The sequence below is a fragment of the Salvia hispanica genome, chromosome 5 (assembly GCF_029641045.1).
Source record: "Salvia hispanica isolate PSC_SH4W2 chromosome 5, Shi_PSC_v1, whole genome shotgun sequence".
NCBI lineage: Eukaryota > Viridiplantae > Streptophyta > Magnoliopsida > Lamiales > Lamiaceae > Salvia > Salvia hispanica.
This window is the reverse complement of record NC_142696.1, coordinates 4,711,172-4,736,550: the sequence shown is the minus strand read 5'-3', so window position 1 is coordinate 4,736,550 and position 25,379 is coordinate 4,711,172. Positions and strand designations below refer to the sequence as shown.

The window sequence follows — 25,379 nt, the reverse complement described above, 5'->3', positions numbered from 1 at the left end:
GGTTTCGCTGCTTGATGATCTGTTTCCAAGATATCCAATGTAGCTTCCTCTTTTCCCCCATCGTACCAAAAAATATATAGCAAGAATCAGCTCCAACTCATCAAGCAACCCCACCAGTGGGCTCATCACCTGTAATATATGTAGTGGGATGGTTGTCAGTGTGCTCTTAATCATATCCCGTAGTTGTTTTCCATTAAGTTGCTTAGCGAAGAAGAAGGTCGTAGCTCGTTAGAATAGCAGGACTTGTCACCTTTTCATCGTTTCCAGCTTTAAAGTAGTGCGTTTTGTTGTGACAGTGGTCCCAAGTTACCTTTTGCAGAAGTACATTTGTTAGTCTAGTTGATCAGTTCATTATGTTCCCTTTCGAGCTTGTCTAGTTTAGTTGATCAGCTTAGTTTAGTGACTTGATCAGTTCAGTTTCTTAGTCTTATACTTAACCCACTGTAAAGCGTGGCAGCAGCCAAACCTTCCCAATGTCCCAAACACAACTCGACATGCCTCTGTCCCAGAGGAATTCGACCCTTCCTTCCCTTTACTAGTGTATAATATTGTGGGTTAAGGTCTTGAAAGCCCTAAGTCTCTTAGTTTGCTCACCCAACGACCAGTCAGTAGCTTACTTGATTCATTGACGGTTTATCTTGATCAAGTGCGTGAACCATATCTGTTTTCATCTGCATGCGAACTAGAATGGTATCAACTTGGACATATTAGAGCAGCTTTCATATATCCTCCCCCGTTCTATTAAATATGAAATATTTATTTTTAGATACGAGATTTTATGAAGTGTTGTATTGTGAGATAATGAAGAGAAAATAAAGTACGAAATATGAAAAAGCTGAAATAGTGGTGTTTTCATTTTAGGAAACATTTCATTTCTAAGAGCATCCAAAATGGCTCGGACTATAGTCCACCACATCATCATTTCTTAGTATGGCCCTTCCTTCAGCAGTGGTGCGGCCTAGTGTCCGCCCTATCAATTTAAAACCCATTTTTCATTTAAATTAATTTTTGGATGTTTTTTTATTTTCACATATTATTAATAGCAAAATAAAATATTAAATTAAATGCAAAACATACAATACTTAATATTAAATAAAGTTACAACAGAAATAATTAAAAGAGGTACAATTCCAACGAAGCCTACGTGCAAATACATCAACCACATTGGACATGAGTGCATGATGAGCTTGTTGGTTGCGCATGTTCTCTTCTTCCCGTAATTTCTGGTTGACTCCATATGGTAATCCTCGATTGACCGGCGAGGTTGCACGATCGGCGCTTATTCCAGCTTCGTCATCGGATCAATCGCCAACTCTTGGACCTTCTTCATCGATAATCATGTTATGCATTATGATGCACACGTCATGACATTGGCAATATGATGTTTGTACCATGAATGAGCAGAGCCTTTCACTATTGCCCAATGTGCTTGAACCACACCGAATTCCCGCTCCACATGCTTCCGTGTAGCCTCTTGAAACTGTGCAAATAAAGCTCTCTTTGGATCTGTTTGGCAAAAGATGGTCTTCAGGTTTCCTGGTCATCTCGGGTATATGCTATCTGCTAAGTAGTACTCCCCTCCATCCCATTATAAGTGAGACGTATTACTTTTTAGTCCATCTCACTCAAAGGCGGACCCAAGATTTTGATACTGGGGGGTCCAAACTAATGAAAAAAATTATTGTGTAATTTTAGCGTCAACGACGCCAGAAAAGCCTTACGAAATTGCGATAGAGACATGGACATTGAGAGAGAAATAATTGGAAAATGAGCAATATAAGTTATTGATACCTACAATTACCGTGTCGTGTCAAAATAATTGACGAATAGATTTTTCAAATAAAAAGGTGTCGAAATAATTTAAAAATATTTATTTTAAATGAAGAGCATAACTTTAATATTAAATTTACTAATTATATATGATAGTTATGGAGCTCAAGAATTAAATACTATTTTTTATTCTTAAATTATAAATATCCTTACTCCATGATTTTACAATGATATTATTTACACTACTAAAAAAAATACAAAAAACATTAGTTTGAAAAAATAGCAAAAAAACTAATTAGCTAGAAAATCCAATTAAATAAGCAAATGAACTAAATTATTTAAGTGAAATTACAACAACAAAGTAGAGCACAACTGCCAGTGCCATGAATCGAACTTGCGTCTCTTGGTTTCCAGTCATGCGTGTCCTCCATCTCGGCCAAGAAATGTCATTCGAATTTGTATGCATATATAATATATAATCAAACCTCAAATGGGTGGGGTGGGGGTTCCATGGAACCCCCAAATCCCCAAGTTGGTCCCCCTCTGGTCTAACAATAAGTGAGTACCCCATATGATGTTGATGTCCGTTGGCAGTGAACTCGATAATCGGATTGTTGCCCATGTGTTGCTCGCTGCAGAGACACGATGTGTTCAACACGTTGATATCGTTGTTTGACCCGGTCATGCCGAAGCGAGCATGCCAGATCCAAAGACGGTAGTCAACGATGGCTTCAAGGATCATCTTTGGGTGGGTACCCTTATACCCACTAGTGAATTGGCCCTCTCCAAGCCGTCAGACAGTTCTTCCACTTCCAGTACATACAATCTATTATGCTCCCTAGCATTCTAGGAAAGTCGTGCACCCTCTCTTGCATGTCCATCAGGAACTGGCAATCAGTGGCATTCGGTTTGCGCAGTATGTGGTGTTGAATGCTTCCACTACACACTCACAAAATTTCGCCACACTCCTGCCCAGTTGAATCCCCGACGTGAAGATACACGATGAACATGTAGGAAAACATGGAACATGTGGGAAATTTGAAAAGGCTAGGCCTTTGGCCTTTCATCTTTTGGTAACCTCCAAATGCATTATGGTTTGCCTTAATGTCAAGACCTTTGAGATGGTCTCCCCTATCCTATAAATAGGTGGAGTTTGGGAGAGGAGAACACACCAACAATCATTCTCTCTTCTCTCTAATCTCTCAAGCATTCTAGTTCCATCTTAGAAGCATTGCATAGCTCGGTTCTCGCCTCCAATTCAAGTTCGCCGGAGCCTACGAGTTTGAGGTGCTTCAACTCGATAGGAGGAAAGTCGTTTCATCTTTGGGGACGTTGCGCCAATCCGTGAGCACTAGTCGGGGCGTATCTCGTCTTGCGGAGAGAGGGTTACCTCGACTCGACTTGAAGAAGACAATAGTTTGCATCTTGTTCTTTTATTGTATTTCTTTTGTTTTTATTTACCTTCTAGTTTTTGGTTCTTTTGTAATAGCAAGAGTTGCCCGTGTAAAGGCTGCACCATTTCCAACAGAACATGTTCATCATGGTTCCGTAGGTAAACTGACGAAGCACAACCGTGCACTTCGTAAGCGGGGATAGCCCGGGTCTGCCGGCCGCATCTGGAAGTACGAGTCGCGCCCCTCCAACGTATAAACCATGCGGAGAAACAGTTCTCGCCGCATCCTAAACTACCTTTGAAAAACCGTAGGTACCTACTGTGGTTCATTGGCGAAGTAGTATTTGAATAGATGTTGATGAGATATGCCATGCTCTCGGCGGATGTATGTCCGACGACGGATGGGCCTCGGGACCTGCTCCTCGGTCTGCTCTTGCATTGCACGAATACTAGCAAGAATCTGGTCTCCCAAAGTAATTATTATTCGCTCCATAGCCAATTTGGATCCTCACCGGGAATCATTTTGGAAGAGTATGTGAGTGAGAGTTGGGTTGAGTGATTGAGTGAAGAAAGGGACGTTGTGCTGTGTGTGAAATTAGTAAAAATGAGATGTACTTATAGATTGGAAAATTTTAAAAAGAAAAAACGTGTCGTTCGTCCTCATCAGCGCTCGTTCCTGGGCCTGCAATGGGCGGACAAGGCGCCGGACGCCGTGTTGTCCACGTGCTTGTCCGTCGACTTATAGTGGTCGAACGAGCCCGGACAAGGCCTCGTCCAGACGAAAAATGCACTATTGTGGATACAGATGGTATATAATTCATACTGACATCCAGATGAGAGGTTCGACCATGAAGACCATAGAAATGTTTAGGTAATTAGGTCCTGCTTGGATTAATTAAGGTCAAGGAATTTGGAGTAATAGTAACAAGTTAATAATGCTAAACATTAATTTCTACCCATTTGTATATATTGAACAGCCTCTTTCTAATTCAAATTTGTTTCATTAACTGGCAAATAGCTCTTGTTTATATGAAAGGTAGAGGTGCCCAAGGTTTACAGTTTCGGTGGTTAACCGTGAAACTGTAACCGGCAGTTACGGTTTCAAACCGGACCGTAAGAATTTACCCGAACATAAAATGTCGATTTTAGAATCGTGGCTCAGTTCAGGTTCGAAAATTTCTAAATCGAAATCGTGTCGGAACCGCCTGCTCCGGGTGGTTCCAAACCAGAACCGCGAAAAACCAACGAAAAAACATGAACCTAAGTCAGAACTGCAAAAAGTCGGCAATTTGGAACCGTGAAAAATAAAAAACCGTCGGTTTGGAACAAAAAATTTCATTGCGAAACACCCACGCGGTTCGTTCCGGTTCAGCAATTTCCAAAACCAGAACTGGCGGTTCCAAACCATAAACGCCGGTTCTGTAACCGTGGGCACCTCTAATGAAGGGTGCCCATAGAGATGCCGGCGTTTCCGAAACCAGTGGTTACGGTTCGAAATCACCAGTTCTGGTTTTGGAAATTGTCGAATCGGAACCGAACCACGAGTGTGTTTCGTGGTTACAGTTTCGGTTCCAAAATCGGCGGTTTTGCAGCTGCTTTTTACAGTTTGTCACGGTTCGGAACCACCGATTTCCGGTGGTGTTTTTTTTGCAGTTATGGTTCGGTTTCATGGTTTTCTGGTGATTTTTTACGGCTCCAGTACAGTTTCGATTCTGAAATTTTGGAACTTGAACTAAACCACGGTTCTAAAAGTGACAGTTTCGCTTCCATTTAAATCTCACAGTTTCGGTTCTGAATTGTAACCGTCGGTTACAGTTTCGCAATTAACCGCCCGAACCGTGAACCTTAGGCATCTCTAGGTGCTTAAATGGGTAGGAGAAAATCTAACTCTATATATGAGGTTTTTAGTGATGCAAACAAAAATTTCAGTTATACTCTAATAAGGCAGTATAATTGAGTAAAAGTAATATTCCATCCCTCCATAAAAATAGTCTCATTGGTGGACGACTCGGATTTTAATGAGAAATTGGTAAAGTAAGAGAGAGGGTAGAAAAAGTGGGTAAAGTAAGAGAGATAAGGAGAAAAAGTAGGTAAAGTATGAGAGAAATATGAGAATTTTTTTTAAAAAGTACTCCCTTCATCCCAATAAATATGAAACATTTGGTTTACGGTACGAGATTTTATGCAATAAGTTAATGAAGTGAGAGTAAAGTAAGAGAGATGAAAAAGTAGAGATAGTAATGTTTTCATTTTGGGAAATATTTTATTTTTAATGGGACAAACAAGAAAGGAAAACTTTTCATTTCTAATAGGACAGATGGAGTATGAGAGGGAGAAACTTTCCATTTTAAGAATTGAGATTAATTTTTGCGGATATCTTAAAATTGCAAAATGAGATTATTTTTCATGCACAAAGAGAGTACATATTGCATGTGGTTTTCTTATCTTATACTCAGACTACCAACCAAATTAAGCTTTTCACCAGTAGTATGAACTATGAAGTGTACACCAATCAGGGATCCAAGAAACAATATTTATAGGGTTAAAAAATATTATAGAGTTAAGAAAGATATTTTTCGTATAGTCGTATTTGTCAATAGGAAAAAGTATAATTTGAAAAAAGAATTAAAATATAATGAAAACTATCCTAAAAAAAAAAAAAAGCTTTTGAATGTCTTGTTATTGTTTTGTTAGAATAATGTTCCAAATCAATTAATATGCACATAATTTTTTAATATTAGCATAATACCATTCAACTTGATAGTATATACTTATAACTTAGTTATGACAGCAATAGTTTTCCTCATTGGAGTGAAATACGAAACAAGAAATGATGTAGTATTGTTTATAGATCGAGATAAAAGAAATGATGAGGAATTTAAAGAATTAGAATTTTGTTTTTCATTACTTTTGCATGATAAATCTACAACCGAAAATGCATTCTTAATATATTTATCATAATTGAGTGTTTTGCAAATAATTTAAATTTATGGAGTACTACTAGTATTATATTCCTACTCCTACTGATTAAAGCATGCATCGGTAATAAAGCATGGCCTCGTTAATTAAAACATAAACACGTTATAACTTACTCGATCGATCATACAAGCCTAAAATAGATTACAACCACAACTCAAACAACTATTTACATAGTAATAATGGACTATCTATTACTTCCTGTGCACAGGATAATTAATAACTGAATATTGTCAGTGATCAGACATATAAATCCCTCACTCAATCACCGTTATTGACATATAAAACTTGGAGAATTAATATTAATTATTTGGTTACATAACAATGCAGGCGTGTGGATTCTCATCGCTGAAGAATTGAGGGGCATAAGCATGCTCCAAGTGGTAGTAGTTTGAGGGCCAATGCTCCATTTTCTTGATGTCCGTTTTCTTATCATCTTCGCCTTCCTTGCTCTCTTCTGCCTCTTTCTTATCATCTTGCTTCTCCTCCTCCTTTTCCTCTTCCTTCTTCTCTTCTTCTTTTACTATTGATGCATGTTTGCCTGTTCTCTTGTACACGTCGTTCACTAGCTTTTCTGGATCCAGTACGCCTTTCACGATTACACGATCATTTGCAATCTCTGTTGTCACTGATTCTACACCTGCAACAACACATTGTTTTAGTCTCAGATTAAACTCAGCTTGCTAACTCAAAATTAATCAACTCTCAAACTTCTTATATTGAATTCTTTATCCACATGTAATCTCTTTCTTATAGGTAAAATCATCACATTTCATCCCATTCTACTATTCTAGCCACTGTGGTTTCAAACTTTCAATGAATTCAAAGTGCTATCCTATTTCTGTCTTATTATAAGACGGTAGGAAATTATTAGTCCATATTAGTAACAATTTTCAGCAAGAGGATTTATTGTGAGCTTTAGTACTACTCCCTCCGTCCCGCTTTAGCAGTCCCATTGACTTTTCTACCCTCTTTTTGTAAAAATGATAAAAAAAATAGTTAAAAAAGAGAAATGGTAAATTAAAAGAAAGAATAATATACAGAAGAGTCTTATCTACATTATTGTCTCTCTTACTTTATCATTTCTCCACTTTAACTATTTTTTATCATTTTTACAAAAAGAGGGCAGAAAAGTCAATGGGACTGCTAAAGCGGGACGGAGGGAGTAATATATTTCCTTCTAACTTGTGTTGGCTTGTCTGTATCCAGTTTTATGGTGTTGGATGAATTGAATTCAACCGTATATTCTCTTACTTTTATCATTTTTAATTAATTGTATAATTCCAAGAATTCGGTTAGTAATCTGTGAATGATCAAAGGCAGAGATGCTGAAATGTATTGCAAATTTACTAACTTACCATGAACTTTACCAATTCTCTTCTGCAGTACTTGAGCACATGCTTCGCAATGCATTCTGACTTTCAACACCACCGTTATGACAGGAGGAGGCTGCAATGTGAAACAGAAAAACAACAAACATCTTTATTGATGATTGATACAATGAAACAGGGAATTAAACAGGACATGGTTAAATTTACAAAATACTAGTACTACAATTTGTTCTCGATTTGGTTACATTGTTAAACGTGGTGGGGTGTCCCAACTATGCTCCACAACTATGAAGTAATTATGTTGAAATACCTTGATGAACGACGACAACAACAAGAACAACATAATCGGACTGATGTTCGATGTCCATTTGTCATAAACAATTATCTTCCATTCTGTTCAAGCTATTAGGTAAATTTAGCACAGGCCTCAATCACCTATGAATGAATGAACACTTAGCAATTTGCATCTTACAAATAGAGTTGACTACTACTACTAGAAATAAATCCAATTTACACACATGTTTAAGCATCTCATCGATTCAAAGTAAATAAATTAATATTCGTTGATTCTTTAATTAAAATATCATCAACAAATGCATGGAGTGGGGGCTACAAAATACAAATTGGTAAGTAGTCCTACATCGTTAAACGTGGTGGGGTGTCCCAATTTGATGTGGAGTGCTTTTCATGTCAGCTCAAATTGCACACACAGCAGAGGTCACGACAAAACACGATTTGTAATTAAGAAATTAATTAATTAAAGAGAGAACGTACCTCTTGTTTGTTTGCTTGAATTGGCTGAGGATCATTGCTCACTTGCTGCTTACTATCGTCTTCTTGTTCCTTGTTTGGGAGCGGGGAAATGATTTTCACTTTTCGACCACTTTTCTTTTCAATCCTTTGGCACACCTTTAGAGGGTCTGCACCTCCACCCTTCCCTTTCACTTTCACCACCACTTTGCTCGCCTTGCAATCCGCCCTTACTTCCTCCACTCCTATACATTGCAAAGCCTTTTTCCAATTGAACAACTAAAATTCTAATTCAACGGCAAATTTTTTTGTTTTTACTCACTTTTATATGTAATGACAACAAATGCTACCATCAAACTCAAATAATTATTCTTTTCATAACCAATTTAACAATAAATTCATAATTATTATATTTGATTTTATAAAACTTGTGAGTGAAATTAATTCATTAAATATGAGATCTAGCTACTTATTAAAAATAATAAAATTAATAACATTTATCAAAAAAAAAATATACTATGACACCCATAGGAGTATTTCAATAATCCCAATTAAGAAAACATTAAATATCAGATAGTAGTACTTCAGTATCTAAGATAGCCATTAAAAGGGAACGCTACTAAATTCAAAGGTAGGAGTGTTTTTTTCATAGAGCATATGCGTCAATAGTTCGTAAACCATTTACTAAAATTAAATCTTTGAAATAATATACTCAATTTTCATCGACTATGTAGTGATGCACTTCAAAAACATTTATTTTAAAGATAGAATAATGAAAAAACCTTGAAAGCCTTTTAGGGCTCGTGCAACTTTGCGGGCGCAGGCCTCGCAATGCATGTCCACTTTTAGCACAATCTCTTTAACTTCCTCTTCTTCTTCATCTTTCTTCTTTTCCTCTTCTGTTTTCTCTTCTTTTACTTCTTCTTTCTTCTCCGCCGACACATCCTCTTTCTTCTCCTGCAATTATTACACCTCAAAACACACTTCAACATTGCGTTTTATAATTAATCTCCAAATTCAATATACTTCATCCCATCACACCATCATGCATTCAAAAGAATCTTAATACCTCAAAATCAACCACGCATTTTAGACATAATTAGGGGGAAAAAAAGAAGGTTAAAATGTAGGGAAATGGAACTTACTTCGCCCATATCTTACTCTTTTTTCTTGTTTAATTGTTTGGGAGAGATGAATGGAAATAGTTGAATAGAAATAGGAAGAATGCAGACAGTGAAATCTGACGTGTCAGTATTCAATGCGATGCAGGAAATTTTTCCCGTTGCTGACTCATCTTCTCATTGCTTGGGTCCACCTCCATCTACATGATATTGATTTGTCATTTCCTACTGCTTTTATAATTCCGCACATTTTTTTTCTTTGTTGCTCCAAGTTCCATTGTCACTCGAAAAAAACCACAATCTTCAAAATGTAGTTTGCTCTTACTTTCATAAAATTAATACACTTCTATTTTAATCCCTTCATAAATTAGTCTATTTCTACTTTTAGGAAATATTTTACACACATTATTATTATATAAATAATGATTGAGTTTCATTAGACTAATATACTTCGATTCCTTTATATTTTATACTACTTTACTAAGTTAACAATAAAATTTGGACCGTACGTTCTCAAAATTTAAAATTTTAAGGGTTAGGGAATAGAAGCAATATGTTAATTACGAATATTGTATTTCTGTTAAATAGTAGTTATAACACTTCCTTCGTTCATTAATAAATATCCAATTTTTTTATCTACTTAGATTTTAAGAAATAACTTAATATTATAAAAGAAAGGGATACAAAAAGTTAGTTAAATATGAGTCTTATTTTTATAAATTAATTTTAAAAAACAAAAGTCAGTTGATTGTAGAAAGTGACATTAGTTGACTCGCTCATATTCTAAGATATATAGTAGAAAATGAGTAAAAAAAATTAGTGAAGTGTGAGTCATACTTTTATATTGATTTTATAATAAAATGAGTGAGATTAGTTAGTACTAGTAGTAGAATATAAGGCTCATTACTAAAGTAGTAAAAAGTAAATAAGACACCAGATCATGGACGGATAAAAAAATAAACTTGATACACTTAATTATGGACAAAACAAGTAAAAGTGAAATGAGAAATTTATAGTCGAACGGACGAAAAAAGAAAAATGAGACATTGAATGACGGATTAATTTTTTTTTTATAAATTGTCACATGACTAAAGTTTGTTTTTTTGTTACTGTGATAATTTTATATAAATTGTCATGTGACTAAAGTTAAATTTTATTTTAATAATTTTATACTTTTCCTGTATAAATCAATTGAAACTCGGTTCAAGTGAGTCTTCAATCAAGATGAAATGAGTTCCACTCGGACTGGGTGAATCTTCTGTATTGGTTGCTAAGGGTGGGGAAACAGTTCTCGGTTAACCAAGAACCGAAATAATAAGGTCAAGGTTCGGTTCTAGTTAGTGGATTTAGGGTTTAGGCGGTTCTCGGTTAGAACCGAGAACCAAAGAGTTAGAACCGAAGAACCGGTTAAATTAAGGATTAATTTTAATTTTCCACTTACGTTTTAATTTCATAAAATTATAAAAACTAAAAAGTAAAATTCATACCTTTCATTCAAACTGCCAATATATGCTGTACTACTAGTTTAATAATTTTGTTTGATCAGTTGTTTTTTTAATCTATATATGTATCCTAATATGGCGTGAATGGATGCAATGTTATAGAACCATCAATTCAACTTATGAATTAAATCCTTTTAGCAAGTTGCAAACATATTTAATTTTAATCTACACTTGGAGACATTCGCATTACCCTTTTCAAATCCCAATCTCTCCACGTGCACGCTAGTCTTTGATAGGTTTGATATACTGAAAAGCATGTTTCGAGCAAGTTTCGCTCGAATAAAATTTTGCTTGTGTACATAAAACTCTATAATCCACTTTTAACCCGATTCAGTATTATTCGAGCAGTTCCGCACGGATAGAATCACTATTATTATTACATTGTATTTGCGTGTGCATTTATAAGATGTTTTACAAACATTTAAATGCATAAGAAGTAAACAAAATCTAAATCTTTTGCTTAGTAGACCGATTGTGGGCGTCGTCCACTTTAAGATAACACGGTCAGATCTATGCAATGCTTTGCAAAAGAAAAAGAAGAATTTCACAACCTAGATAGGCTTTGGCTACCTATCGTGAAAGGTTGCAATGTCAGTCCGCATATTTCTAAGCCTTACTGAAATAATTTGACATTGGTGTGGTATAGCACTGAACGGATCTAACAGCAAGGCGTGTCTTTATGCTATCTACTGAAAGACTAGGTCTTGATAAAATGTTATTTCTTAATCTACATATGTTAGCATTGAGCATACGGTATTGATTATGCACTACTTTGACTTATCAAATGGTGCGGGTTTTTCGCAACCCAATAATCCTGATATATTGGGTAGTGGTGATTAATATCTAGCGGTGCTAGGATTGCTATTATGTTGAAACGTGCACGAGGTGAGTCTCGTTTGATAATGTCCTCAAGAGGAGCTCGAACAAGGTTTTATTATTCGGAAAACTGGCCAGTTGGAGTTTTATTACTCTATGAATAATAAATAAATGTTTCTTGCTAAGTCCACTCTTGGAATTAATAAGATATTAATTAATTAAGTCCATAGCAGACATTAATTAATTAATGGACATTTATATCTTAAGCGCGGGAAATAAATAATAAACAACGGAAACCCAGATTACTTGTAATTTCGGATTTGGATGGGGAGAGTTCAATATTACTTCTGTAGTGGCTGCTCGTAATATTCCAATATAAGCTTGTATTAAATTGTGGGTTCAATTTAATTAGTAAAAAGCTAATTGGGCGAGCCCATATCCAAAACCTTCCATAGATCTCTGTCTGGGACCAAAAGGAACTTAATATAAATAGGAGAATAAAGGAGACAGAATCATTCATTAATTTCTTCTGAAATTTTCGTTCCTTCTATTCTTGAAGGAGGACGAAATTTTATTGTTTTTCTCCTCCGTGAGAATTTCAGCTCCTCCTCCGTGAGGAATTCTTCTGTCTTCTTTATTCGAGTCCTAGTATTTTGATAAGATCAGCCCACCCTGATATCGAGATATAGTTCGGGAACCAGAGAGAAGATCCGTGGTCTAGTATTGAAGATCATCATGTGGAGAAGGCGCGAGCAATCGTCGATTCTTTGGAGAATCAAATCGGTAACTCTAAACCGTAGTATTCATGTTTAGGATTTACTTTCTATGAGCATGAATTATTTGCGTTCTAGCATGCAATTTTCTGTTTAACATGTGAATTGATTAATCGCATAATCGGTCAAATAGATCCGTATCTGATTTATTTGTTTTGTACAAGTCTTCCGCTGTGCAAGGGGCACCAAACCCCAGCAATTGGTATCAGAGCCAATTTTTGGGCACAAGATTTAAGAAATTGATTTGTTAAAGGTTAAAGTGGAAGAGTAAAGTAAGAGACAGAATAAAGTAAGATTGATGTAAGAGAGAGTAAATTAAGACAATGAATAAAGGTTTACCAAAAAAGGAAATGACTCAACTACCTTAAGACAATTAAAAAGGAAATACGATTCAACTACCTTGCGACGGATGGAGTATTACCTTGCCTTGGTATCACTTAGTTTGAGTGGCTGTAGAAGTCCAGACCATTCAGACCGAGTGGATCTTCCGACATCTGATGCACTACAAAAAAATGTCAGTTACCGACGGAATTACCGACGGAAAATTTTCGCTACGAATTACCGACGGAATTTTCCGTCGCTAATTCTTTTTCTTTTTTAATTAATGTATTTTCCGTCGGTGATTCCGTCGGTCAAAAAAAATTTACCGACGAGTTCTTTACCGATGGACAATATTTTTCCTTCGGTAAACAACTCGTCGGTAAATTTTTTTTTTACCTACGGAATTACCGATGGAAAATACTTTATTAAAAAAAGGAAAAAGTTTGTGACCGAATATTCCGTCGGTAATTACATCGGTTATTCGTAGCGAAAAATATTCCGTCGGTAATTCGTTACGAAAATTTTCCGTCGGTAAACTGACATTTTTTTTTACTGATGTCTGTTTCTTCGTCTTTTTAGCTCGTTTCATCTGTATTATTAGCATATCTTCAACAAACTCGTTAGACTTGCTATAATCGTATAATTGATTGGAAATTAAGGATTCAACCTGAAAAGCTCGACATTGTGGATATCAAACTACCAATCTAACCTAAATAGATGCGAGTTTATAACTTAAAACACAAAAATGGTGAGGCTTGAGCGATAAAGTAGAACGCTTTTTACATTGATTTTTTTTTTTTTTTTTTAGAGTGTTTAACTGTTTTACATGATCGCATTTGGCCATTATAGCATATGATAAAGGATATTAGGAAAAGCCTAATATTTAAAAGGTCAACCAAAAGAAAATAACTCTAATTGTCACTTTAAATATTAAGCCTAACTCTTTCAAGTTAGCAAATGGTTTTTCCTTTGTGTAAAAAGTATTCTTAGTTACTCCAACATGATCATCATCTTTAGAGAAGAGTGCATTTTGTATTTGTATATAGTTTTGTATTGTTCAAAAATAAATCTGCACCCCACTACAAAAATAGATTTAAAAGAAAAAAAAAAGGAGAAAATAGAAGCTGCCAGAAAATGAAAAAAAAAAATTAAGAAAAAAAATCAAGAAAAGGAATAATGCAAGGGAAAGGCATATATGATAAAAAGAAAAAAAACGCGTGCATTTCTAGTTTTTGGATTTAATTGTAGGTAATTGTGATTATTTTGGAAATACACATGTTTTGATAAATCACTTTCACTTGCTTACAACCCCTATGATCTACTAATTGGCTATATTAGATGGTCCAAAAGCCCTATTTCATTCGATGCAAAGACCCTCCTTAGCTATATGTGATAAAGTTATACTACCTTATACATTGCAATTTTATTAGTTATTGAGAGTGAGAAATTTCCTTACACCTTGCGTGAGTGAATTGAGTGATCTTTAGCTTGGGAGGGATATTTGATTTTCTACCAACTAGGGCTGTCAAAATGGATATCGGGTATCTACGGGAATTAGATACCCGATATTCAATCCCGAAATATCGGGTAATTGGATACCCGATCCGATTTTTTGGGTTTTGGGATCGAGTTCGGGTATAGGATTTTTGGATTATCGGGTAATTCGATACCCGATCGGGTATACCCAAATTACCCGAATTTTTAATTTTTTTAAAAAAATTAATATATTATGTATTTATTCTATTATTTAAAAAATTAAATAATTAAATATACTCCCAAAATCCTTCACTCTTAAGTCATATTTTGGGTTAATGTATGAATTGTGATGTTTATATTTCTAAAAGATCGTAGTTAATTTTCTTTAAAAAAATAATTAAAAGAATTAAAATAAAAATCCAAAATCGGGATTGGATACCCGAGTCGGGTATCCGAGTACCCGAAATCATTTTTGGATAGGGTATCGTATATTAGATTTTAGGAAATTCGGGATCGGGTACCCGAAATTTTAGGATGGCCTACTACTGACAATTGGAATCACATTGTTCAAAGAGGAAATTGTATTTTAAGGATTTGTTTCGAGCTTAGTTAGAGTTCTCCAATATTTTAGTTGATTATGTTGCAAATTTAGAAATATTGAAAATATATTAAAATTCATGTCGAATTTAAACAACATACGTGTGTTTTGGATGGGTAATTTGGTAGTGCAGCCCCGGGTCAAGCAATAAATGCGTACAAATGGTCGGTGTTTGGGACCCGCGATCAAATGAGGCGTTTGTGTCTGGTTTCAGGTTGTGGCTGTGGAGGTGCGGTGGACTACGTATTAGTAATACTATACCATTACCAAAACCACACAATAGAATTTTTTTAAAAATGAACGCCTACTAAGAAAGATTTGACAGGAAATTGAAATGTAAAGCTAATAAGGCGTTGTCTATATGTGAAGAATGAAGAGCCAGTTTTTAAATAATCCAGGAACTCGATCAACTAAGATGGACTTTGTATATTTCTTCCTCCAAACAAAAGTAGTAATTTTAGCCAAAAAATAGTGGAAATAAATGATGATTTTCAAATAAAATACGTAGTATATAAAATGAGGATAATGTGTGAAGAAAAAATGTCCAGAGGAAAAAAAGAAAAAATTGGTCTACTACTTATTTTTTTAAGTTATGAAGGACAAAGAACTATAAACTAGTTTCTAGAATGATTTAAACAATATAATCTGATAGAGTATAGAGCATTAAAAGAAATTAATCAATCCACGATCACAACTATTCAACTGCGCATATAAAATATCTCATGTTTCAATAGTTGAACACAATTTTGGCTTCCATATAATATATATTTAGATTCAATCGGTTTACATTGTTACTTTTGCTTATATATCTATTATCTCCTTATAAATTGTATTCGAAAACTATAATGTATAAAATCTCTAATGTATATACATTATTAAATATGTTATTATGCACTTGTTTATTTCGCTATATAATATATTAATGATTCCTTACAAATTTTTAAGATCTTTATTCTCAAATACTGTATAACACTTGGATCGTAATTCACATTATATAAAGAATTGGAAATAAATTTAAGATCTTGGGTCCTAATTCACATTAAGAATTATATAAAGAATTGGAAACAAATTTAAGATCTTTATTCTCAAACACTGTATACACTTGGTCCTAATTCACATTATATAAAGAATTGGACAACTTATTTAACCATTTAAAAGTTAAAAGAGAAAGTGACTTTGAGAAAAAAATAGTAAAATTGAAATAAATGTGCAATCAAGGTCGCCTCTTCAGTGGGTCGGCATTAGATCTATTACCCGGCTATGGCCGCTCCTGTCCAGATGTTATGTCTATTATAGATTCGTAGAGAGAAACTTAATACTAATAGAGAAAAGAGTAGAATAATTAATAAAATCACTTTAAAATTGATGGATTGCATCGAGAAGAAAAAAAAATTCAGATCGGGCAAAGGAAAGAAAATAGCTCAGAAGAAGATAGCAGTGTGTTTGATTATTAGGTTACATTTAATTGGGCTTTTTAAAATGGGTTTGATTAATTTCATTTATAGAGATTATTAATTTATTTTGTTTAAATAACTGTACGAGTTTGATTAATTTTATTTATAGAGATTATTAATTTATTTTGTTTAAATAACTGTACCACTTACATAAATGGCTTTATTTAATTAATGTGACGTTGATATTAATTGGATTCACTTAAAATTATTCTGCGATATAGGAGTACTTTACAACTTAACAAAACAATTATTGGATTAACTCATTTGACTCCACAAAATAATAAAATCAAATTAAAAGATAAATAACAAAATTACAACAACTAAGTTACTACTCTCTCCTCCGTCTCAACTAAATTGAGTCATATTCATTTTTGGGGAGGTCCCAACAAAGTTGAATCATTTCTTTTTTACGAAAACAAAACATATAATTACTTCTACTTTACTCAATCACCTACTTTACTCCATCTCTCTTATCTCTCTTACTTTTTTCTTCTCTCGTACTTTATTTTATTACTCATTCAACACAATTTCTTAATCTTCGTGACTAAAAGGAATGTCATAATTTAGTTGGGACAGATAGAATAGTTTTTATTCTAATAATAAACTACTACTAGTATTAGTTTTTCTAAATTTGATTGCATATTTATATTTTTTTCGTTCGATTTAATTTTTTTAAATTGGACAAAACAACATAATGAATTACCTTTTAATTAAATATTGGAGTATATTTTTTTAAATTTCAGAGCGAATTTGTTTTTCTTGTTCTGTCCACGTGTATATCATTTAACCAGAAAAAATTTATTTGAAGATAAACTCGTCACCAAATAATAATCTTTCAAAGATGATGGAGCGAGCTGGCCCTCTCTGTGTATTATCATTCTTCAACTTTTATTGTTTACTTGGTTATTTTCTTTCCTTTTTCCGCTATACTTATACTAAGAAATAAAAAGTTACATGGAACTAAATTGTTTTCCAATGAGTTGCAAGAATATAATAGAAATTAAGAAAAAGTTCTAATATATAATACTCCCTCCGTCCCACTTAAAATGCAATATTTGAGAATCGGCACGGGATTTTATGCAGTGTTGTTTTGTGAGTTAATGAAGAAAGAGTAAAGTAAGAGAGATGAAAAAGTAAAGATAGAATTGTTTCCATTTTAGGAAACGTTTCATTTTTAATGGGACAACCAAAAAAGGAAAACGTTTCATTTTTAATGGGACAGAGGGAGTAATTCTCAGTAGATGGTAGATTCTAGTGGAATCACGATCGACCAATCTAATCACCCGTTGCGAGCGTGCAAAATTTCGCTAAATTCCAAGAGTTGCCACTAATCCCATGATGAGGCGGCTTTTCCCCAACTCTTTCATTTTACTTATGTTACTCCTTGATAGTGATTGTCGTTGCGCCAATTTAGTTTTACGACATCGACGACAACTTTATCTCTTGTGTCTGATCACACTGAGTGATAGCATAATATGTAGTACTCCCTCCGTTCTCGATTAGGAGTCACACTTTGACCGGGCACGGGTTCTAAAAAATATAAAGAAAAGTTGGTTGAAAAAGTTAGAGAAATGTGGGACCCATTTTTTTATATATTGGTTTTATAATAAAATGTGAGTGAATTGAGTTAGTGGAATGTGGGACCTATTTATTATTTATGGTAAAAATGAAGTGTGACTTTTAATTAGGAACAGACCGAAATGGAAAAATGTAATTTTTAATCGGGAACGGAGGGAGTACTCTATTTTCAATGATGGCATAGCACATGCCTTCATACTCAGCCATCAATTTTGGAGTGATGCATATAGCAGGTATGAAGAAAAAGAGAGTAGTTTATTAATTTTGATTTTAATTGTTGGATCACCGATTGAATTGATCCAGCCGCCCATGTCTTCAACCATTAAGAGTATTCGAAAACTGGTGGTAAATCATAGCCGATTCCGCAAAGAGGGAAGGAGAAAAAGTAAGTTAAAATAATGCACTGGATGGTGGGACCTATAAATAATAAAGTAAAAGAGAAGAAGAAAGTATTTTCATAAATAGATTTAGACTATTTATATAGGATTGTCGGAAAAAAAAATTCAGCACTATTTTTATAGGACGGAGGTCGGAGAGAGTAGTATAAAATTGATAAAAGAGCTTCGATATTGTTGTGTCATTATAAAATTACGGTTGACAGGTCTAATTTGTAGACGTGGTTGACAGGTTGATACTTGATAAATGTTCAACATGGATTGAACAACTAGTCCAAATGCATAGGTAATATTCGGCAGTGTAGCATGTGCTCGAAAAATGCACGTATTTTCCACGTAAACTGTATGCTCGATAAAACAGGCTCTTTGTAGTGTTGTATTTTTGAGAGAACTTTACTCTATTTCACATTGAATCCATACATAATTTGATAGATTAAATTATTATTATTATTATTATTATTATTATTATTATTATTATTATTATTATCAAAAAAAATGGGATCCTTAATAAAAAAAAATAAAAATTGGTGTTACCATTCTGACATTCCCTACATTCCCACTGGCGGAGGCAATTCAAAACAAGGGGGGACGGTAGTTCCCCCAAATTTTTTTCTTTTTCACTACTATTATTATATATATAATTTTATTAGTAATGTATTTTATAAAATTTCCAAAAGATAGCTATGAATATTGAAGGAAGAATCATCTAAGAAAATAAAATAAAATATAAGCTTGCTTCCTAGAGATGGCTTCTCTTCTTTTGACATAGAAAATTGTACTCAAACTTGCAAGTTTTTATCCTCCTAATTTTTCAAGCATTGATTTGAGGTCTCTTGATTGTCAACTTGTTATACTCATGGAGGATATGAGAAGAGATAATGGCTTTCAGAATTTGCAAGCTCTTAGTTCTTTTTCAATGAAGCTTGTTGAAACAAAGAGGGATGCGGCTTACCCCTTTGTCTTTTTGCTTATCAAGTTGATTTTGATTCTTCCAGTTGCTACCGCAAGTGTAGAGAGAGTATTTTCTGGAATGACGTTTGTAAGAATAAGTTGCGAAATAGAATTGGTGATCAACCTGATGATTGTTTGGTGACTTACAATGAGAAAAAAAATGTTTCTACAAGTCTCTGATGATGATATAGCCCATCGCTTTGAGAAAATGAAGACTTGTAGAAAAATAAATTAGATGTTATGTATAGTTTTTGGTTTATTTTATTTTAAAATACACGGGTTAAAAATTGAATAATATTTCAAATATTTTACCACTATTTTCTGTTTTTTTTTAGTTTTATTTAATTATTTATCATTCATCTCGTACCCCCAAATGACAAATCCTGTATCCGCCACTATACATTCCCTAACAATTCCAATTCCACCGTTGATAGACACTAGTGCATCTGACTTTCGAGTTAAACGTGAACTTTGCCAATCACCAAAGAGTTTGACTCTCTAGATGGAATAGTATTACTAATTATGCCTCAAAGAGTCAACCACAAAGGTGCATTCCCCCCCTCTAAATACTTCGAGCTGCGGACAGCCAATTTGGCCTCTTTCAAATAAACAATTCACATGGTCGCTTAAGTAACTACTAATTGCCATAATACTTAAAAACAGAATTCCTGGAAAATTTTATTTTATTATTTGCTTCTCCACTAAATTCCTTGGAACAACCATCATTCCATCAAGGTGGTATGCACGTTTGTTTTAGTGGCTGAGACGTGATATAAGAGTTCACACACACACACAGTCAATATATATACACACACTTTTGTATTCTGAGCTGCACATATTCAAAATGGGGAATTGCATTGGTTCAGCATGTGCACTGCCTTCCCGAAACAAGAAAGTTAGACCTGTTGAGGATGATCAACAACTCGAGGATTCGCAGAGCACAGGTGGCTTGGAGACAGCCACACTGTGCGGGGAAACGTCGCCTCAGTCTGCATTGCTCAAGTCAGGAGAAATGCAGCCTCAGAGTTTCCAGAGAATGAAGATAGTGGTGAACAGGAAACAGCTACAGCTCCTAATCTCAAGCTTGGAAGAGCTCAAGTCGACGCACATTGTGATTCGGTCAGTAGGAAAAAGGTGTAGGAAATGGAGGCCATCTTTAGCTACAATTCCAGAGTTGTAGAGTAAAAACTGGAATTTCAAGTTCTTCTTAGCTACCGTAGCTTTGCAACCCTGGTTTTCCGTGATGAAAATTGAGAGGTGGTGTGTCTTGTATTCTATTTCTATCTAGACAGTAAACGGAGTAGTAGTTCTTAAGATAAGTGTCATTTTGAAGATTTTGAATTATAGTATTGAGATGGGATATTTATTGCTTCTTGTTGTGTAAATAAACATATAATTTATTCAATAATCTGCTGAGGAAAATAGTTCTGTACAGATATATACAGGAAAATCAGATAATTTAAGGGAAGAATCACACCCTACAACTCATGAAGCTAGCTAGTAGCTAAGCACTCACCATTTCACAGCTCTAATATTATTTCTGCTATCTGGCATTCATGCAAATGAAGCTGCCTATTTACATCACAGATCTTTAAACCATGTCTATTGTTCTAGAGACTTCCTCAGTCCCAGCAATGTATCTTCAAGAGGCACTCACAGACCTAATTAATCGTAACAAATAACCGTCACCGATAAAAAAAAATTGGCGTGTCCCATGAGAAACACCGAGGTAAAGAGGGAAAAGCATGGGGAAGTCTAGTACTACAATGCTTACCTTTTGGATGAGTTTGGGCTCCTTGTTTTCTCATCCAGCTTTACCAATGCTGAATCCTTCTCTCTTATTGCTGCTTCTCTCTTTATTTTCTTGGACTCCACTTCTATGGCTCTAGCCAGTGTTTCGACCTTCTTCATAAGAAACTGCAACCCAAATGATGCACCTTGTGTGATGATTCAATGCCTATCTCAAAGCATAGATATTACAATGGTGTGTGTGTGTCAGAGAAAGAGAGGAATTGCTAGTAAATCTACCTTGATTTCTTCGTCTTTAGAGTGCAGAGTCATGTCTTTCAAGTCAGAGGACTTCCTCAAATGTATAACTTCTTTCTGAAGCCTGTCGTACAAAACTCCCGATACCATATCTTCACCATCTATATCAGCAATCTCCAAGCATTTCATATCATTGTTGCAACCGGTTATACCCGTTGTGTTTCCCATTTCTGTAACATCGTCTTTTTTCTGTATCTTGTCATTGACCATGGCATTCTTGTTCGTCTCTGCATTTTCCTTTCCACTATTGCCAATAACCTTGTTTCGAGAAGCCCACAGACTCTTTTTAGACAAACTTTCAGATATGGGATTTTTCTTCTTCAAGCTATTGATATGGTTCATTTCAGCATTGACCGCCATCTGTTTTTCATCCAGCATCTGCATTGCGCTTTTAGTGATGGTAGATCCCCTAGGTTGTGACATGGATCTCTTCTTTGCTCTGGTATTACTTGACAGGATTCCAAAGAAGCTGCTAGACTTCACATCCTTGTAGGATCCGTTAGTATTTATAGAGAACGAAGATGCATTCTTTAATCCTTCTTCGATTGTCTTCAGCCTCAACTTCAACTTATCCTGCAAAAATGTTTTTGCATAATTAGGTCCCAACAAAATAGTAGAATCTTTATTAACACAATAATATCTGAAGTGTCACCTTGAGTTGCGCCTCTGCCTTGGCAGTTCTCTCTGAGATTGCTAATTTGTCTTTTAACTTCTGCATCTCTGCCTACAACATAGAAATCTTACAATTAAGAAAAAAAGCTACAAATTCAATGCATTCATAAACTGGCAAGATTCAGCTATATATTAATCAAGCTGATAGAAAACTTGACATGATCTGGTATACCTGCAGCAGCCTTCTCTCTTCTAGCCATTGTTTAACAGGCATAACTTTGTCGTTCTCATCTTTCCACTCATTAGCCACCACTGTTGCTACTCGGTTTGCTGAAACTTTTATTCTTGCAAGTTCCCTTTCTAAAGTCCTCTTCTCGTCCTACAAATATATCGATAAATTTAAATTACTATGATATATCAAATGCAGAGGATCTTCCTTAGAAAAGATTCTTCCTTACGTTAAGTTCAGATATCTGTCGCTTGTAATCACGGATGGTGTTGGCTGCTACTCCACCATTAAGTATGGCTTCCTCGAGCTCTTTGATGGTTTGGCTAAGCTTTTCAACCTCTAATACCTTACATCTATTTGTCTTTTCAAGTATTTTGTTCTCCTCCTGTATATATGCATCCTAGTTAGAGATTTTGCACTTATATAAAAGCCTCATTGATATGATCTATATATATCGTACCTGGCATATCTCAATTTGCCTCCGAAGCTCAAAATTTTGATTTTGGACCTCCTCGACTATCAATGCTCTTTCCAGGGCACTTCTCAGTATTTTCTCAGCTTCAAGCAATGCTGCTTCTTTGGATTTTGTAAGACGCTCAAGTGCCCTCTTATCCTCCTGTAATGCTGCAACCTGAAAAAATGTTTCAAAATAACTAATATAATCTCAATACATCACTAAAATGTGGTATTTTATAGTGCACTGGTGAAGATATAGGAAGACATATGGCAAGAAATTTTCTTTACCATCATCTTTATTACCTCGTTTTTATGAATCTTCAGTTCAGCCTCTAGAGGCGCAATGACTAACTCGATGGGAATAGAATCATCATCTTTTTGATTGGCGTAAACTCTTCTAAGAGTTGCTTCAGCTGCATATTGTGCAGCCAGTGCTTCCTTCTTTTCATCTGTGAGCTTCTTGATGTCAAGACGCTGCATTAAGTACACCCAAAACGCGCAATCACCTCTATTTCAGTTTGTTATTTTTAAAGACAAGCAAAATGATTTTACATTAAACAAGACATATACATATATGCAACGTATGGTGTATCCATAAATTCATTCACACCTTCTGCTCAAGATGGTTTCCATTCAATCTTAGCTTCTCTTCCAACCTCTTGACTTCACTTCCAAGCTGGAAAATCGAATAGCGCACACGTGAGAAAGCAATCATGATGATATTTCTAGGGACGATGAGATAAGCTTAAAAAAAATCTTTTTCATTTTCTAAACTGCAGAATCAACTGCAATTATAATATTCACTTCATATATATACACATTAAAACTAATACAGTATATTATATCTGGGTTAGCTCTCTTTTGCTTTAATACAGAACCAAATTGAGATTGCAAGGAGATGGGGAAACAGATCAATTTTACCTCCTCCAAAGCCTTATCCTTCAGTGCTTCAGTTGCTCTCAGTGCTCGAATTTCACTTTGAGATTTTCCCAGTTCCCTCTCCTTCTCTGCAATGGCACAAAATTAAGCTTATAATGTCTGTGCCATTATTAATTATCAGTGTTAAAGACATCCAAGAAGAAATCCATCCTCACTTCCTTTTGCAGAAAAAAATGTTAAGATGGCCGTTTCAACTCATTTTTTGTTGTTCTGCATTCATAAATATGAGTTGAGAAGAGTAGAAAGAACATTGTGAACGAGGATCTCCATGGAATAAGCTGAGAATTTCGAATGTGATTGCAAAGCATATGAACATATCCTGATTGAGCTATAATGCCGCTAATAAACCATATAAGCGTGCAAGAAAACTAGTGAAATCAAGTTCCAACTTGTTTATTTTCCGATGAGAAAATGTTGCTTAACACAGCATTATGGTTTCCAAACAGAATTTTATGAACTAATAGCATATTCCCATATCTTCATCCTAAGTCATTCGGAGAGAGTCAAGAAAACTTTGAAAACTACGATCTAACAACATCATGAAGGCTACTTCTAAATAAGGAAGCAATGCCTTGGTTCTGATTTAGATACACAAAAAGCAGAGCAACGACATTAGATGACATTATTGGTGGGTCCAGACAACATCTACTTTCGTAGAGGAATGCTCGCTCACATTCTATCTTGTTTTAGAATGGCCATCAGACACTATAACAACATCTAACGCAATGTTTCCAGAGACAGCAAGCATTCGAAACTAGAATCTCTCCACTACCAACCAGAGAGAGAGAAACTGTCAAGGAAAAACAAGTTTGAATTGTAGTTCTACAGTGGCTAATCCCTTGCAACCAAGCTCTTCAAATAGATGTCCTACCAAGAACTAAATGAGACTAAGGTAAAACTTCTCTTTGTACGTGAGCCAAATAGCCTACCATTACCATGCAAAATGATACCTCAGTAGCAACAGATTGGCAATATGGCAAAAAATTGTTGATTCAGAAACAGAGAAAATATCATACATGATTCCATAAGCATATGAAACTTTCATGTAGGGATCATGACAATATGAAACAGTGGCCACGTCAAATGTAACAGGAACTCTGAACTTATTCTGTTATTAGTATCTCAATACTATAATTTCATTGGTGAAAAATGACACACTCAATAGCAAATGTTGTTGAAGCAGCATAAACATACAAAGAGAGCAAAGAAAGAGAGAGATGATGATGACGAACCTTTGAGTTGATTCTGCAATCTGTTGAGCTCCAACACAACAGGGTCGGGATGAGAAAGAAGGGAAACATCTTCACCGCCAAATGCTTGGAAGCCTGGCATGTTTCTTGGACTATGTCTCTCTATTGCAACAAATGGCTGCTCAAAAAGAATATGTCTGTAGTAACATTACAAAAATCGAAGGGGTTTTATTGAGTAATATAACGAGGAGTTGTTAAGGGTTTAGTTATGCTTAGGAGAGAGACTCTCCTACTCCTGAATGAGATAGAGAGAGAGTCCATTCTTGCAAGAAATTGACCGCAAAGAGAGGGAATGGATTTCCCTCTTCTGAAGCAAACTCCCGAAAGTAAAAATTTCAAGGCCGCAAATTCACCCCTTCTTTCCCTCCTTTTCCAATCATCATCAGTTACATTTTTAACAAACACACATTATACACTCCTACTACATATTTTCCCCTTTTCATCTAGTTTCAAGAAATTGAAGAATAATATGGCACATAGCAGTATTTTCATCTGTTCTGATGAAAGATCAAATTTTGCTCAAAGAGACTATGATAATTAAAACCAACTCCACTTAATGATTTTTTCACCAAAAGGATAAATTTTTCTAAACGTGTAAATGACAATAAAAAAAACCACATCTTCGTATAGCTTTTGAAAAAT

The 25,379-nt window shown here is 34.9% G+C and overlaps 2 protein-coding genes across 2 annotated transcripts; both read right to left on the bottom strand.

Annotated features, from left to right (window-relative positions):
* Positions 1-6,224: 6,224 nt before the first annotated feature.
* Positions 6,225-9,497, bottom strand: LOC125187749 (heavy metal-associated isoprenylated plant protein 8-like). The gene is made up of 5 exons (XM_048084382.1): positions 9,366-9,497; positions 9,003-9,177; positions 8,245-8,465; positions 7,498-7,588; positions 6,225-6,779 (listed from the first exon to the last, which is right to left on the bottom strand). The coding sequence occupies exons 1-5, from the start codon at positions 9,372-9,374 to the stop codon at positions 6,454-6,456; spliced, it is 822 nt and encodes a 273-aa protein (XP_047940339.1). The 5' UTR covers positions 9,375-9,497; the 3' UTR covers positions 6,225-6,453.
* An 11,133-nt stretch (positions 9,498-20,630) lies between these two features.
* LOC125187185 (microtubule-associated protein 70-5-like) lies at positions 20,631-25,377 on the bottom strand. The gene is made up of 11 exons (XM_048083721.2): positions 24,720-25,377; positions 23,470-23,555; positions 23,159-23,224; positions 22,852-23,022; positions 22,553-22,723; positions 22,322-22,477; positions 22,096-22,242; positions 21,904-21,975; positions 21,234-21,824; positions 20,980-21,122; positions 20,631-20,866 (listed from the first exon to the last, which is right to left on the bottom strand). The coding sequence occupies exons 1-11, from the start codon at positions 24,817-24,819 to the stop codon at positions 20,848-20,850; spliced, it is 1,722 nt and encodes a 573-aa protein (XP_047939678.1). The 5' UTR covers positions 24,820-25,377; the 3' UTR covers positions 20,631-20,847.
* Between the last annotated feature and the right edge of the window lie 2 nt (positions 25,378-25,379).

Coding starts and splice junctions, on each gene's coding strand:
- LOC125187749 (XM_048084382.1), bottom strand. Junction 8,466..9,002: donor AGCCCTAAAAGGCTTTCAAG/GTTTTTTCATTA, acceptor TGCAATGTATAG/GAGTGGAGGAAGTAAGGGCG. Junction 7,589..8,244: donor TTCAAGCAAACAAACAAGAG/GTACGTTCTCTC, acceptor TTCACATTGCAG/CCTCCTCCTGTCATAACGGT.
- LOC125187185 (XM_048083721.2), bottom strand. CDS start 24,819: ATGCCAGGCTTCCAAGCATTTGGCGGTGAAGATGTTTCCCTTCTTTCT. Junction 22,724..22,851: donor TGAAGATTCATAAAAACGAG/GTAATAAAGATG, acceptor ACATTTTTTCAG/GTTGCAGCATTACAGGAGGA. Junction 22,243..22,321: donor GACAGATATCTGAACTTAAC/GTAAGGAAGAAT, acceptor ATATATTTGTAG/GACGAGAAGAGGACTTTAGA.